Raw genomic sequence first — 18,213 nt, forward strand, 5'->3', positions numbered from 1 at the left:
GAATTCATATCTTTTAAGTTAAACCTCCTGAAAATAAACCACTGTAATTCTTATATTTATCTGAATTCATATCTTTTTAGTTAAACCTCCTGAAAATAAACCACTGCAATTCTTATATTTATCTGAATTCATATCTTTTTAGTTAAACCTCCTGAAAATAAACCACAGTAATTCTTATATTTATCTGAATTCATATTTTTTTTAGTTAAACTAGACACAGGAGTTGGTACTGAGGTTAAACATGGTCCAGTGATGATTTATTACAATGAATCCTGGAGTGTTGTTTGTGATAAAGGCTTTACAGACAAGTCCGCCAAAATTGTATGTAAAGAACTCGGTTTTGACGATGGCAAGGCTGTGGCAGGTTCTGCATACGGGAAAACATTTGACCTAGTTTTGAAGAATAAATCACTGATCTGTCAAGGAAATGAGAAAGATGCCTTAAAATGTCTGACAAGTTCTGACTGTGGACGATATGATAATTATGCCTCAGTGATGTGTTTTATGATGTCTGATAGTATAAAGAGTCCAGGTAATGGTTATGTAAAGACTGTAGATTCATTATTATTCATTGGATACCAATTTTCGTGTGTTTTGTGGGTACATATGAACAACAAATTCAAATCTTTAACCAATATCATGATTTCAATAAGCTTTGTATACCGAGATTGGAAAAACCACGAAATCAAATATCAACAAATATTCAAGTTTTTAGCAGTCCATGAAAGTTTATACCCATAAAAATAAATGAATCCACAGTATAAAAACAAAGGGTATCCATCCATGATACAAAATCAATACATACATACACAGCAGAAAACAAACAAAAAGCAAAGGACTAGTGCTTTTATTACTGTTCTTAAAAGCAGAATAAAGTTCACTCTTTTTGTTTTAATTAAAAATCACTCTTGTTAACTTTGAGTAAAATCAGGAAATTACTGGGTAATTGAATAAGTATCTGTAAAAATAATGTGAACTTGGACTATTGAATAGACCTTTAGTCCTTTAGTAACTAGTCTTGACTATAGGACCAAATTAGGGAATTTTTAACCAAGTTGATTACGCAATACACAATTTGAGTCTCAAATTTCACAACTGAGAAGATTTTTAGAGAAGTACAATCTGTTCAACTGCTTGAACAATATTTTCCGACTGATGAAATTAAATTGAAAGAAATCACAATTGCTAAGCTAGATTACTATTTTTTTTTTCACAGGTTATAAAGTTGACTTTGAGGAGGCAACTGGTGTCAACATATCAGCTGGTACACTGTCTGTTGAACAGTATGGAGTAAAGGGACACATCTCTAGTAGATTCTGGGATGATACAGATGCTATGGTTTTCTGTAAATCTAAGGGTTTCAAGTCAGGATTTATGTACCAAAAGTCTCCAGACCCATTCCACAAAGATCCACCAATTACAGTTGGAGATTTTAATTGTACAGGGAATGAGGCTTCGTTACTGAACTGTTCCTTTAATTCTAGATTTAACCTTGGTAATAACACAATGAGTAATAGAGCTGGAGCTGTCTGTTACAACCATTCAGGTTAGTGACTCTTTGATTTAACTGTGACTTTGTGTATTGCTATCTCAATGGCATGTATACCCAAACTCCTTTTATGCATATTTTTTAGTTTTTTTTATGGTATTGGCTCTTTATCCACTGTTGAAGGATGTATGGCAACCTGTAGATGTGTAGATATTACATGTGTTGTCTTTTAAGTCTTTAGTTATTATTGGCAATCAAAACCTGGGACCTTGTTTTGATATCTTATCAATCATGATAATGAAAGACAGGCATTAAATGATAATCTATGTCTAGATGATAATTCAGGTCTAACAAAATGAGGGTTTGAGTCTTATTTTTTCATCGTCAGGAATATGGCAGTTGTTGTGTTTTTTGTTGGTGTTTATTTTTGTTGCAGTTCCGTGTTTCTATTGTTCTGTTGTTTTCTTCTAATTGTTGATCTGTTTCCCTTGGTTTTAGTTGGTAACCCAAGATTTGTTTTCACTTAATCTGTTTATGACTATTGAACAATGGTATACTACTGTTTAAACATGGTTATCCAATTTTCTCTCTAGAGGTATGCCTCTGTACAAATAAAAAGATTGATGAAATTTTTGTTTCCATTCTGTAACCTAGTTTGCATGAACTAAATGTTATGAACTTTATTCACAATGCTTATTATCACAAAACTGAGATCAAGTACCGATTTGGATGGATCACTTTTACTTTTCTTGAATTACTTTCCTTTATAATGTTATATGCAAGCAGGGGCATCTTTTGTCCCATGGACACATTCTCCATTTATTTAAAATTTCATCAGATATTAGTTATTCAAATGAAGATTTCATAGTATTTTCCAAAATTGAACTCTGCTAAAACCCACTGCCAATGTTTCCTTGCAAAGATCAGTAGTCATTCTGTAAAATTTTTCTTTTTCTTTTTGTCAAGCTTTTTAGTGAAATACAGGAACATGACAATTTAATAAAAAATGTCCAATCTAAAATAAAGGGAAATGTTTTGTCATTAAAGGAGGAAAGAAAACAATTTATTGATGTGAATAAAGTTAACAGAAAAAGTAAGCATGTAATTCATGATAAATTATAAGATACACATGCATATGGATTTTGTACTTTCACTTGTAGTGATAATGAAACATAGGATTCTACAATGATATACCATTGTATTGTTTTTATCTTTAAAACTATATATGTAGATAGGGTATTGTAATTTGGTCTTATGACACCAGACTATCAGTTAGATACTAAGCTTTTTAAATGAAGCCTTTAAAATGTTATCTGCTCTATGGTCAGGTTCTTGTCTCTTTGACACACTCCCAATTTCCATTCTCAGTTTTATTGTTGTAAGTATATTTTTGATATGCACAAAATGGATAACATAAACTTGATAAAAACATGGTGAGATTGACAATAACTGTTTCTGGAAATCTTAAAAGGATAATAAAAAGTGTGTTTCCTTTTTTTAAACATATAATATGAGTACTTGACCTTTTTATATTATTTTTATCTCTATCATACACACATTATAATCTACTGCTGATATATTTATGTATGTGCAACATAATTTAAACATTAAAGTTTTATCATGTTTATGTTTGTAAATTTTCACTAATCACATGACAAAAAATTGAAAATTTTCGTTATTAAAATGCAATCTTTATTTTGTTGATACAGAGATGACACAGAAGTTCAAAGTATGAAGAAAAATATATCTATAGGAAATAATCTCTTATTACTACATGTACTATATAAATATGTATATATAGAGCTAGTGTCAAAGAGAAAAAGGGTGTAAATGAATCTGTCCATTGTAATCGTTGCGATTTACAATAAATGGTGCAAATAAATCTGCCCATAATACAATTTGAAGATAATATTGTTTTTGCGATATTTACAAAAAAGCGGGCCAACGAATCTGCTCATACAATTTGCAGTTATTGTAATCATTTCATTTTTAAATATATAAAAAATGTACATTAAAACAAAAGAAGTTCTTTTTTAGTCTGTGAAAACTTTTCCTTGTTCAATTACACTTTTAATATTTCATAGTTAATATTCTAGTATGTTCATCTTATAAAGCTTAGCTTTGTTTGACTGTCCATCAGGAGTTTTACATCCAATATATAGCCAATTCAATTTCCCTTCTGTACTAAGCGCTAAAGATATTGGATTTTTGACGTCTTTGACTGTTGTTTTATAGGTTGCAAGACAATCACCATTGTGGTTAAGGAAATGAAGACTGTTGCTACTGGTCTCTACCACAATCACATTGTCTGATGATGTTGTTACTATTGTGTCTGATAAATATTTTCCTGCAAAAGCTATGATGATATCGTTCTGACTTATGACCATTACTCTGCTTTCACCATTTCCTATTGAAGTTCCACATTTGTCAAGAATAAAAATGTTGCCGTTACTGGTACTGGTTATACGCATAGGGTTTTTGAAGAGAAGAACATCATTTTTGTCAAATTCATATGTTCTCAATTCGTTGCCATCTTTATCCATTATGTGGACAGATTTTCTTAAAACTGAACATCGATGGGCTCCCCCTACTATTACATTGCCATCTTTTGTTACATGCACGCATTGTATTCTTAGTGTTTCTACACCATATACAGAGTCTTTAACGTCACATGGCTGGTCTGAATTTGTTATCTGTTTAAGTTTTGAATCACCAGTAGCCAATAGTAGATCATTTGTAGAAGTAAGGGCAATATCAAATACCGTAATATTGAATTTCACTGTTACATTTAGGTTTTTCTCTTGAAGTTCAATTTTCTGAAGAGCAGTAGGTTTAGCGAACAATCGTTGACAAAGTGTTTTTTGCTTTTCTCCACTACCAATCCATAGCAGATTGTTAGTTGATACTGATAAGAGCTTTATACAGTTAAGTTTGGTCGCATATTTCACTTCATTCGTTAATTCAACTGTAATTTGGGGTCGATGATTCCGACTTCTTTTTGTTTTTGATACTTCTAGTCTCATTTCTTTTATATCAACTATTTTGTGATCCCTGTGTAACTTACATCTTATATAAGTTTGGCCCTTACAATCTGTACACAATTTTATGTCACAATAAATACACTTCCATTTCACTTTTGAATTATCACACGATTTGCACAGAACAGCACATTGTTGATTTGGGGTAGATGTTGCCATTCTTACTTAGCTTATTCTGTGTAGTTCAGCTCATGACAAGATTATTTAAAGTGAACCTATTTTAACACACATATATATTATTTATCATGTTTATTTATAGGTAGAAATTTTCATAAATATCAATGAAATGATAAAACTTTGATAACATATTTTCAAAAAATTATAATTTAGTTTCACATTAGTTGTCCTAGGCCACCTTCTACATATAGACTCTATAAATGTTTTAATAGATCATGTGTTGTGTGCCTCATCAGATCACAGAAATAACTATCAAGATATTACATAATATCTTTCAAATTTGGCTTTTAGGTGTTGGACCTTAAGTAAAGTAAAATAAAAACTTTCTAGGAACACTTAAACTGAATTAAAGTATTCTATCACAACAAAGAAATTAGTTTTAATGTGAACAAGAGGGGGTGGTGTGTAAATAGAAAGGATGAGAATCTATGATTTCATTTAATCAGGCCACAAAAATCATATTTTAAGTTCATCTTATATTCTTAGAACTTACAATTATCTGTTTGTTGTTTTTGAACATTGGATATGCAAAATATTGTCTTGAATCTCCATATTTCTCATTTTCTTCCTCATGAATTGCCACCATTTTATGTAACTGTATTTTACTTTAATATTGGGTGGATTATTCGTAAGGAAGTTTATATTTTTAAACAAATAGTATATGAGTTCTATGATTTAAAGGAAATCATTCAACTAATGAAGAGGATGCTTGGTATATACTTGATCCTTTACATTTTAAAAGTAAAAACAACTTGCAAAAGAGTCTGAAGTTCAATTTCTAATAAAACATAAAATTGTGTCTTCTGCAGGTGTAAACTACAGAATAGTAGGAGGAGAAAAGGACAGTTTTGGTCGTAACAAAACAGGAAGAGTAGAGTTGCAGTTAAATGGACAGTGGGGCACGGTATGTGATACAAACTGGGATGACCGTGAAGCCAGTGTTCTTTGTCGATCCCTAAACTTTAGTGATGGCTATGCTATCAAGGATGCTCATTATGGACAGGGAACAGGACCAGTTTGGATAGGGTATCTGAATTGTAATGGTACTGAGAAGTACATACACTCCTGCTCACATAGAGGATTCAATGATGCAATTACTAAAAATAGCTGGAAGAAATGTACAAACCATAGAAATGATGCATCAGTGGCATGTGTTGATAAAGGTAGGTAAACCATTCTTAGTTGCCTAAATTGTCATTTAAATTTTACTTTCATTTTTAGACTTCCATCTATACTGGTACATGATAACAATAATTCTGAGATTGGAAAATACAAAGCACAAAATTCGTTTCATTGGGAAAATTGAAGCAAATATAAAATTACTTTTGAATTCTTTCACAAATATACATAGCTTTAAGTAAATTTTTACTTTCAAATGTGTTTTAAAATGCATGCAATTTTTTTACTTGTGATTTTATTACATTTGGTTGTGTTCCTGAAGCAAAATTTAAGACTCGGAAAAAGAAACCAGTTTAAATTTTATATCCATTTTCTTATACCGGGTAATAAACTCACTATCATTTTTAAGCTTAAAGGAAATATTACAATAGTGTTTTTTATGCCCCAGCTACGATAGTAGAGGAGCATTATGTTTTCTGGTCTGTTCGTTCCTCCGTCTGTTCGTTCGTCCGTCCGTCTGTCCCGCTTCAGGTTAAAGATTTTGGTTAAGGTAGTTTTTGATGAAGTTGAAGTCCAATCAACTTGAAACTTGGTATAAATGTGCCCTATGGTATGATCTTTCTAATTTTAATGCCAAATTAGAGTTTTGACCCCAATTTTACGGTTCACTAAACATAGAAAATGATAATGCAAATTTCAGGTTAAAGTTTTTGGTCCAGGTAGTTTTTGATAAAGTAGAAGTTCAATCTACTTGAAACTTAGTATACATGTTCCCGTTGATAAGATAATTCTAATTTTAATGCCAAATTAGAGAATTTATTCCAATTTCACGGTCCACTAAACATAGAAAATGAAAGTGCGAGTTGGGCATCCCTGTACTGTGGACACATTCTTGTTTGTGAATGATTTCATTACAATGTATACCTTTATTTTACAGTGAGACTAAGCCTTGGTTTGAATGCTACCATGGGTGCAGTAGAAGTTTATCATAACAAGCAATGGATGACAGTTTGTGATGTGGGCTTTAACAAGCTTGCCGCTGAGGTTATCTGTAGGTCAATGGGATTTTCTCATGGAACAGAAATGGAAGGATCTGTCTTTGGAAACAAGACAGGACCAATAGGACTGATTGACGTCTTTTGTGGTGGTGATGAAAGTGATCTATTTAAATGTCGTTATGAATGGAACTCAGTAGCTTGTCGTAGTAAGAAGTATGCCTCTGTTTATTGCAGTAATGAGGATATAGTAGCTACTGGTAATTATATAATTTTTATCCCAAATTACTGTGAATTCATTTATTTTCATGGGTACCAATTTAAGAGAAAAACATTTCTGTGGAAATTTGATTTTATGGTTTTGCCAAAGACAGCATACAACCTGACAAAATATTTGTAATACGCTGAATATTTAAAAAATTCTTGGTTCTCCTGTATCTACAAAATTTACGAATATTGGTACATATATACAATAATTTATTATGAATCCACAGTAATATATATTCAGGGCATATTTAAATTCTGTGTATGCATCCATTCATTCGTCCTTCTGTGCCGGTTTTGTTTACGCACCTGCTCATGAGTCGATAGAATGTTGCAAAACTATCACAGAATCTTATTCACATGATGTGGTTTTTTTTTCACCTTCTATTTCTTTTCTCCATCTGATCGATTTTTGGGGTTTGACTTTGTGATGATATGGACATGGACTTTGTCTTATCTGCACCTTACAGTTCCCATTTGTATCTTCTTCTCCTAAACCCTTAATCATAACTTAATGATACTTCCAAGAATATTTATCAAGTTATTTAATTGTGTACCTCTTATTTTTTGTTTCTTTGGTTGCAAATATTTTTTTCCCCCCTTTCATAGGCAATTATGGACTTTAAGTGGTAGGGGTATACATTTTTATACGACCGCAAAATTTGAAAAAATTTTCGTCATATATTGCTATCACGTTGGTGTCGTCGTCTGCGTCGTCGTCGTCCCAATACTTTTAGTTTTCGCACTCTAACTTTAGTAAAAGTGAATAGAAATCTATGAAATTTTAACACAAGGTTTATGACCACAAAAGAAAGGTTGGGATTGATTTTGGGAGTTTTGATCCCATCATTTTAGGAATTAGGGGCCAAAAAGGGCCCTAATAAGCATTTTCTTGGTTTTCGCACAGTAACTTTAGTTTAAGTAAATAGAAATCTATGAAATTTTGACACAAGGTTTATGACCACAAAAGGAAGGTTGGGATTGATTTTTGGAGTTTTGGTTCTAACAGTTTAGGAATTAGGGGCCAAAAAAGGGCCAAAATAAGCATTATTCTTGGTTTTTGCACAATAACTTTAGTTTAAGAAAATAGAAATCTATGAAATTTAAACACACGGTTTATGACCACAAAAGGAAAGTTGGTATTGATTTGGGGAGTTGAGATCCCAACAGTTTAGGAATTTGGGGCCAAAAAGGGGCCCAAATAAACATTTTTCTTGGTCTCCACATTATAACTTTAGTATAAGTGAATAGAAATCTATGAAATTTAAACACAAGGTTTATGACCACAAAAGAAAGGTTGGGATTGATTTTGGGAGTTTTGATCCCATCATTTTAGGAATTAGGGGCCAAAAAGGGCCCAAATAAGCATTTTCTTGGTTTTCGCACAGTAACTTTAGTTTAAGTAAATAGAAATCTATGAAATTTTGACACAAGGTTTATGACCACAAAAGGAAGGTTGGGATTGATTTTTGGAGTTTTGGTTCTAACAGTTTAGGAATTAGGGGCCAAAAAAGGGCCAAAATAAGCATTATTCTTGGTTTTTGCACAATAACTTTAGTTTAAGAAAATAGAAATCTATGAAATTTAAACACACGGTTTATGACCACAAAAGGAAAGTTGGTATTGATTTGGGGAGTTGAGATCCCAACAGTTTAGGAATTTGGGGCCAAAAAGGGGCCCAAATAAACATTTTTCTTGGTCTTCACATTATAACTTTAGTATAAGTGAATAGAAATCTATGAAATTTAAACACAAGGTTTATGACCATAAAATGAAGGTTGGTATTGATTTTGGGAGTTTTGGTCCCAACAGTTTAGGAACTTGGGGCCCAAAGGGTCCAAAATTAAACTTTGTTTGATTTCATCAAAAAATGAATAATTGGGGTTCTTTGATATGCCAAATCTAACTGTGTATGTAGATTCTAATTTTTGGTCCCTTTTTCAAATTGGTTTACATTAAGGTCCAAAGGGTCCAAACTTAAACTTTGTTTGATTTTGACATAAATTGAATCCTTGGGGTTCTTTTATATGCTGAATCTAAAAATGTTTTTAGATTTTTAACTATTGGCCCAGTTTTCAGGTTGGTCCAAATCGGGGTCCAAAATTAGATTCTTAATTTTTGGTCCAGTTTTCAAATTGGTCTACATTAAGGTCCTAAGGGTCCAAATCATAATGTGACATAAACCTATGTTGTGTCAACTATTTAATCACAATCCACATTTAAAGCTGTATCAAACTTAAAAGTTGTGTCCATACTTGTCCCATCTGTTCAGGGTTCTACATCTGCGGTCGTATAATGCTGCGCCCTGCGAAGCAACTGGTTAAGCTTTGTTTGCATAACCCCAAGCTTTTAAACTGGTTGGTTTCTTATATAATTTTTCATCAATTTATTACTTTGGGTATTTGGTTCATGTTAAAGTCTGCATTTAATCCTATAAGAAATAGGAAGATTGCAGTTTTTGTTGAAAGTTGTTCACTTGCTATTATGGATTTGTTTTGACAGTCTCTGCTTTGTACACTTTCGCTTTTTCTTACCTTTAACTTTATATATAGGGATAGTAGATCTTGCTTTGGATAGAAAATAAGTGCCTGTGTTTAATATTCATAATTTCAAAAAAGCTATTTATTTTTTTCTCATGTTATTAACATTTTTCCTTTTATTTCAGCATTTGACAGTAGGATAGTTCCTGATGATAAGTCTGACACTCACGGAACGGTACAGGTGAAGATAAGTGGAGTCTGGGGATCGGTCTGTAGTAAAGGATGGAGTAATGCAGAAGCTAATCTTGTCTGCAGGAAAAATGGCTTTGCTGGTGGGGTACCATATAGGGTACCAGAAACTAGCCAGGTCAAACCACCAATACTTATGAGCAATGTCAGATGCCAGGGGTCAGAGGCTGACCTAGATAAATGTTCTTTTACAAGGTCAGGACAGCAAGAGAGTTGTGAGTACACTGAAACCAGGGCAGGTGTACTCTGTTACAAAACATCAGGTAAGCATGGATTGTTTAAATCTGCTATATAATCGAATTTTTAAAAAATGCAGATACTATGTTTTGTGTTTGGTTTTTAGTCAATTTATTTTCTCAATTTTCTAACTTTTTGTTTTTTAATAAGAAGATCTAATTTTAATTTGAGTGACTTTTTGTATTAATCTTATTTTTATAATCTGGAAAGTAGTGAAAATAATTTGCACATACGAATAAGTTTCTTTACAGTATTTTTGCAGGTCCTTCTTTAGTTTTACAATGAATAATTAATTTGAGTTTTTTGAGAATGTCAAATTTTGAATCAGTAGTAGCCTTGTTTTATATTAAAAAAATATATAATAAAAGATTTATGTTACAAGGTTGTTACCTATGAACTTTGAAGTATAATTAGACATGAGTTATTGTGCTTGAAGTTGAATGGTAAGAATGAATGGTATTATAAAAGGGCACTAAGTAGTGAATTTAATATTTGGTAGAATTGGTTTTATTTTTATGCTGATGGTTACACCGTTTAAAAAAAAATCTTTTTACAATGATCATCAAACTTATTATTTTCTATCTTTATTCGTTTTCCAGGTATCCATTATTCACTGGTAGGTGGACCAAATAATGCAACAGGGAGAGTGAAGATTATGTATGATGGCCAGGCAGGTGGTGTTTGTAATTTCCTGTGGGATTCTCGTGATGCTCAAGTGTTCTGTAAAAGTCTTGGGTACAAGGGTGGCATAGAGATTGCTGGAGCTCAATTTGGGCAGAATCCTGGCGTGTTCTGGTTCTCTAGAATGTCATGTGATGGGTCTGAGGACAATGTACTCAAGTGTAGTCATTCTGGCTTTAATAGATCACAGGGATTTGAGACAACATATGAGAAATTGTGTAAGAAAAGACCAAATGATGCTGCTGCTAGATGTTTTAATAATGAAATCGGTAAGACTTAAGGCAGATGTGCTGAATATGTCATGGTATACTAAAAATGATGACTTATTTAAGTTTTACCCTCTCTTTTTGTAGGAAACACAAATTTTAAGAAACAAAAAAAATAAATAAGTAAGATACAAATGTTAAAACAAAGCAAGAGGAATGATATAAGTAAGATATATATAGCAAAACAAGGCAAAAAGAATAGAAATGGCTAAACACAGCAATATTGACAGACAAACATTTTAAAGCCACAAGAAAGTAGACACTTCATTTTAAAATCTCGCCACTTTGTTTGTTTCAAAAAGATACTGATTTTGGTTAATTTTGACTATAGGATAATTATAAATTTTATTGTTCAACAAGGTACAAATATTCTAAAGGCTTGTATGTAGACTTGGCGAAAACTCATAATCAAATATCAACATATTTTCTTTATTTCCTCTAAAACCTATATCACCTAAAAATTGATATCCACCAAAATAAATGAATCCGCAGTATTGCAAAAGTTTGTTTATATTAAATGCATAATTTTGTTTTTTCAGCTATTAAAGGTGTCAGATTATCCACTGGTTCATACTATGGTCGAGTTGAAATATTATTAAGTGGACCCAATGAATGGGGCACTGTATGTGATGACTACTGGGACGATCGTGATGCCACTGTTGTGTGCCGCCAATTAGGATTTAAAAGTGGCATTGCAAAGAAATCTGGACAGTTTGGTTTAGGATCAGGGCCAATCTGGTTAGACAATGTTAACTGTCAGGGAACAGAATCAGGAATAAAGGAGTGTACACATAATGGATTTAATATACAAAACTGTAACCATATGGAAGATGCAGGAGTAATTTGTCGTGGTATGTTTAACTATAATGTCCTGTACTTTAAACTCAAGACACTTTTCATATTTTTATGTTGATGATCATGGAAGTATATAATGACTGTGACTGGATATACAGCCCTCGCACGCTCGATTTGTTAATTTTTTTTGCAGAGGTGACATCAGACATTTTTAAATAACTAAGATTTACTATTTTTTAACAAAATGTATTGAGATGTGACATACACCTATTCTTCGAGGCCATTTAGGGATCTTAAAAAAATTGATTTAAAACTATACATTAGAGATGTTTTCTACCTCATATCTTTTCATTTTTTATGTCCTTGACACAGGCAAAGGGATTAACATCTGTCTTGCTGTCCTTCTGTCCCATTTTGATTTCCACTCTCTAATTTAAGTTTTCCTCATCCAAATTTTATGAAACTCATAGACAATGCTAAGAACCAAAACTACCAGTTGGAGTTTAAATTTGTGACAGTGAGTCACTAACAGTTCTAGAGAAATGACTCTTTTTAACTTTTAAAAATTTCAAATATTGAGTGGCAGCATTTGTGTCATCAGACACATTCTTCTTCGATTTGAACAATACATTGATGATAAAAAAGTAATAAAAAAGCTAAGTTTTAACCTTTAGTTGTCAACTTATTATAAACTATACTTCACCTGTCAGTAGCCAGTACTTCAGTACTGGCATGAAAATACGCATTGTGTGTTATTAAAATTTGCTTTGGAAATTTTTAACAAAACTGACAATGATAGAAATATTAAAATTTCAATAAATATGAACCTTTGAGACGCTTCATCGAAAAAAATAGTGAGAAGCTTAAAATTTCCTTAACATAGAAAGTGATTAAAACATTCATTAGATTTTTTCAGAGTTATCTCTATGTAGCTTTATGTACCATCTTTTTAAAAAGAGATGCTGTTTTATCATTTCAGGTAACAAGACAAAAAGTGAATCCTTAATATCTGAATTAACTGGTGGACAAGGTGTAGTGTTAGCAGCAACAATACCCATAATTCTCATATTAATGGCATTAATTGTCGGTGTTGGTTTATACTTTTGGCGGCAGAGGACTGCATCCCCAGACAAAAAAGTCTTGGTTGAAAATGATATGAACGACCCAAATCCAACAGCATCAGCTCATACGGAGGGTGGAGTTGGGGTGACACTGACAAAATTACGAGCTCATTTCTCTAAAGCAAGAACATCACTACAAAATGGTAGCAAAGACACGAAATCTCCTACAATGTCATTGGGTAATCCAAATTACGATCAAATGACTGACTCGAAATCGGAATCGGATATATAATTTGTGATGGCAAAGCTGTGATTTGTAATTTTGTACAGAACATGATTTTATATCTTCTTATCAGACTTATTTTTATAATGTATTGATTGATTTAACATTGTATTGACAATTGTGGTTAAAGTTATCCTTTGATTAATTCAAATCAGCTTACTATTTTCCTACAGTTAAACTTGTCTGAAGTTCCTTGAAATACTGTGGATTCGTTTATTTTTGTTGGTACCAATTTCATGGATGAAGGAAATATCACATGTAAATGAATATTTAATTTTGCAGTTTTGCTGAAGTCTTTATACAAGCCTAAAGAAAAATCATCATTTGTTGAACAATTAATTTTGTGGATCACCTTTACCCACAAACATTGGTATCCAACAAATAATAATGAATCCACAGTAGAAGGTATTTCTGTTGTAAAACTCTGACCTTGATAGGGGCTTTTCCAGAAATAAATACCTGGGTTGGACTACCACTTTTAACTTAGTTGGGAGTTTATCACCAGTTTCACAGGATTTATGAATAACTGGAACCATAAAAACAATCTGTTTCCAGAATAAGAATGGATTTCCAACCTTCTAGGTGATTTTTTCTAAAATTGCCAGAATCAAATGATAATTTTAATCAATTGTGTGGTAATGATTAGAAAGAGTGTTGTTGTTTTATGTAATTGTGTTATTGTAGAAACAAAGTCATTTATAATAGTGCTTACAAGTTCATACTCATACCTGCCAACATTCTCAAAAGACAGGCCAACATCTCTCATGCACGAAACTTATCATTTCAGAAAGTTGGCAGGTCGGTATATTTAATGTATGAACATTATCAAAAAGAATAATGCAATGTTTAGAGCTATTTTCTTAAGGCTTGGTTGGCTTGCTTGCTTTGTTTGTATAAATATTTGCTAAAGCATCCAAAGGCATAATACAAGCTTAAGCCTTACCTATCTATTGATCTATCTTAATTACAATGATTAAGCAAACAGTTATGCTAACAAGGCAAGCACACCAATCAAACTTTTAACCTGCATTTATTTGGAAAATAGCTCTAATCTAATTTACAAATTCTATAATGGATATCAGTAAGATAGATAGGAAATTGTGTACATTTTTTGGCTTGGAATTCACCAATAACGCAACATTTTTGTATCATATCATTTTTTAACATACACGGATCATCAAATATTGTTTTATAAACTAGGTAGTTGAAATAACCAATTTCTGTTAAAAAAGATTTTTATTTTTTTTATTGTTCCTATTTAGGTTAAGAATGTCTTCAAAGTTTGTGTAGAGGCCCCTTTGTCTATGTGACATTTATCTTTTTATCTTTTAACTGGATGTTTGAAAGCAAGAATTTGCACAGAATATTATTAACACTTTTCTCTTCTTTTTCCATGGGTTTATTTTTTAAGCTCCTACATGTTTTCCATTTAAATATTTTGACTACCTATGGATATGCATAGATAACATTTCTCATCATTTAGTTTTTTTCTCGTAATTTGGTTGAGATATTTTATTTTTTCCACTTTTACCCAATTATCACAGGAAATTTAAAATAATGCTGTTTGTTATATATATTTTGATTTGAAAATGCATAAAAACTAAAGGGCATCAATTGCAGGATAGAGGCTTTACAATTTGTTCAATAGCCTGTGTTTAAATTCTGACAGTTAAATTATAATTCTGATAACAGTATTATTGTATTTTAAGATTTGCAGGCATCAATGTTTGATTTGATGGTCACAAATATCTCTTCAATTGACCAATAATGACCTGTGACAGATGACACATATCAAGCACTATATACTCTCTTATGTTTAACATTCTAATTTATGAAAATTATTATTACATATAAAAAACATTATAAGCACTTTGTTTTGAAGATATGATAGAAAAAGTTAATAACATTGCTCCTTTAAAAAATGCTTTACATGTGCTTTATGCATTCAGAAATAATAATCTCTTGTGGAAAAGTTTTGAATGATACCTGTGCATAACAGCTGCTTCCAAAACAACTGTCACAAGGTATGGTCATGTCTGATATCTATATTCACATTCCATATTGTGATAGAACCATTCCAGCTTAATCTTTTGTCTTTATTCTATTACAGGAGTCATATTGTAATGTTTAATTATGCCCCCTTCTCTTTTACATATTTATATAAGTCCATTACTTAATTTCATCATATTTAACCTAGCTGTGGTCTTGGTTATAAAACTACCTGTACTCCGAGTAAAAATGTGTGCTCAAAAACAGCAAATCCAGGATTATGATTGGTTGATTTCTAAGTTTTTCTTGGTGTTTTTCTGTGCAAAACACTTCATCCAGTTCTATATTTGAAGAATTTTGTCTATGTTAAATAGTCATCAGTTTGTATTTGAATAGAAGTAAATGCTATAACTGTGGATTCATTATTTTTTGTTGGTGACAAATTTGGTGGATCAAAGAAAACTTGGAAGTTCATGGATATTTGTTATTGTTGTTTTGCTAAAGTCTACACAAAACATGTATCATTTCATAGAATGTGAATTTTAAAAGCTGTATCGTGTTTCAAATGTAGACTTATAATTTAAATAATCATATATAGGAAAACTATTACAGTTTATTGAAACATCAGGCAGGACTGTAAGCATGCAACAATCAATCAATCTATATAAAAAAATCATTTTCAGAGATGTATGGTTTTTATTCCATCATGAAATCCATAAAAAAAGTGTGTTTATATAAGCTCTTAAATACCTTGTATCCCTGGCATAGATTTGAAATGCATGATTTGTAAGCCAAAAAAGTAGTTTAATAGCAGTAAAAACTAAATACTGTGGATTCATTTATTTTAGTGTGTATCAATTTTTGTGGATTGAGGAAAACTTGCAGTTTTGTGGATATTTGATTTCGCAGTTTTATCTTTGGATGCAAAACCTATGGAATTTTTTTTGAGGTTCAACTATACCCAGGAAACCTACAAAAATTGGTATCCAACAAATAATAATGAATCCACAGTATCTTTTATTTCTGTCATTTATTTGTTATCATTCCAGTCTGTAAACTTTTTATGATGAATGAAAGATGAGTTTGTGAGAAAAATCATCCATTATGCTATTATTATTAATGTGGAAGCACAAATAAAATGTGAACATAATTTGTATTGTCTTCTTTTTGTGTGAAGAAGTGGGCTCTGATTCTGTCCATGTCAACAATCAACGCTGCAGCATTTACATCAAGATTTCTGAGTGAATATAACGCAATGCTTAAAAACAAAAGGGCAACAATTGCAGGATAGATTCTCTACAATGTATGCACTATGTTAAAACGTATCCCCATGCCCCAAATTTCTAATATAGAAATAGAACATGTGGTATGATTGTCAAGAGATAACTCTTCACAAGAGACCAAAATAACACAGAAATTACCAACTATTTTTTTTTCTATAGGTCGCTGTACTGTCTTCAACAATGAGCAAAGCCCATACTGCATAGTCAGCTATTAAAGGCCCCAAAATGACAATGTAAAACAATTCAAAAGAGAAAACTAATGGCCTAATTTATGTAAATTCGTTTCACATAGATCTCCAGCAGTCTTAACAATCCATCACCCCCAAACCCCTTTTCAAAAGTAAAATCAAAATAACCAAACAATACTCAACCTGAAAAATGTTGTCTCCTTCCTCCAGTGTACACCATTTACAAAACCACATAGACCACATCTTTGCTTATTCATCCTTGTGCTTCTGTAATAGTATAGAAATAAGAAAATGGGGTATGAGTGACAATGAGACAACTCTCCATCTAAGTCACAATGTGGAAAAAGTAAACAATATAGTTAATACGGCCTTCAAAACAAAGCATAGGCTCACACCAAACAGCAAGCTTCAAAGGGCCTTATAAACTATATAAACTTGTGTACCATTCAGCCTTCACCACAAAGCATGGGCTCACATTAAAACAGGAAGCTTCAAAGGGCCTTATAAACTATATGAACTTCTATACCATTCAGCCTTCAACACAAAGCATGGGCTCACATTTAAACAGGAAGCTTCAAAGGGCCTTATAAACTATATCAACTTCTATACCATTCAGCCTTCAACACAAAGCATGGGCTCACATTTAAACAGGAAGCTTCAAAGGGCCTTATAAACTATATAAACTTCTGTACCATTCAGCCTTCAACACAAAACATGGGCTCACACCAAACAGCAAGGTTTAAAGGGTCTTATAAACTTTATAACATTGTGTACCATTCAGAAAGATTGGCTTTATGAATCACCGTTGGATGTAGTTAAATTGTCATTGTTGATGTTCATCAGACTAGATGATGAATCTGCTTTAGAAATTTATTGTAAAAACGATTAGTTGTAAACCATATAAATAAAATAATAACAAGGACAAACTAGATTTACTCATTCCCCACCCCTCACAAAAGATGTTTGAAAGAAGGATGATGATACATTTTGTTTTCTTGTATTTCTCTGTCAGCAAGTTGTGTGCAGTTCCGAGAGCCTTTGAATGACTTCAGGGAATTAAATGATGTTTTGTATCAATTTTGCCCACCAACAGAGGGTGTGGTGTGTCTTGAGTATTAGTGAAATTGATTGTTTTCAATGCCAAGGTCATAGATATAGATAAACTTATTCAAATATACAAAGTCTTGTCTATCTCAGTACTTTTTAATTGCATTGAAAGATATTTTGAAATAATACTTGATATGATTGTTCATCACCATAAGAAGATGAGTCATGAGTAGGTTGGAACGTATATTTTCAAGGTCAAGGTCTCAAACTTAATTAAGTTCAAATCTTCAAAGGTGAATCAGACTTTGAACTTTTCAATGCCATAAAGAATATTAATGTGCTTGTTGTATTTTTTTTTTTTTTTTTTTTTTTTTATATAACATTGTGTCTTAATCATATTGAATCACTTGTAATCATTTGTATGTAATTAATGTTTGATTGTTCTGCTCCTTGTGGGCGCTTTGATTAGCAATAAAATATATTTATATTTGATACTTTATGATATCCTTGCTATAAATCACCAGAGGGTGTGCTGCAAATAAGGTTTAAATGTCTTTCTGCAAGGTCAAGAT

General features: G+C 31.9%; 1 protein-coding gene across 1 annotated transcript in view; it reads left to right on the forward strand.

Annotated features, from left to right (window-relative positions):
* The window catches only part of LOC134715535 (deleted in malignant brain tumors 1 protein-like), a 61,024-nt gene extending 44,751 nt beyond the window's left edge, over positions 1-16,273 (forward strand). Inside the window, exons 26-33 of the mRNA XM_063577774.1 lie at positions 206-532; positions 1,217-1,546; positions 5,514-5,867; positions 6,761-7,078; positions 9,748-10,074; positions 10,648-10,998; positions 11,535-11,846; positions 12,770-16,273. Coding sequence (XP_063433844.1) covers positions 206-532; positions 1,217-1,546; positions 5,514-5,867; positions 6,761-7,078; positions 9,748-10,074; positions 10,648-10,998; positions 11,535-11,846; positions 12,770-13,143 — 2,693 coding nt within the window. The 3' untranslated portion in view covers positions 13,144-16,273. The remainder of the gene's footprint in view (positions 1-205; positions 533-1,216; positions 1,547-5,513; positions 5,868-6,760; positions 7,079-9,747; positions 10,075-10,647; positions 10,999-11,534; positions 11,847-12,769) is intronic.
* Positions 16,274-18,213: the final 1,940 nt, after the last annotated feature.

Source organism: Mytilus trossulus, chromosome 4, assembly GCF_036588685.1.
Source record: "Mytilus trossulus isolate FHL-02 chromosome 4, PNRI_Mtr1.1.1.hap1, whole genome shotgun sequence".
Lineage (NCBI taxonomy): Eukaryota > Metazoa > Mollusca > Bivalvia > Mytilida > Mytilidae > Mytilus > Mytilus trossulus.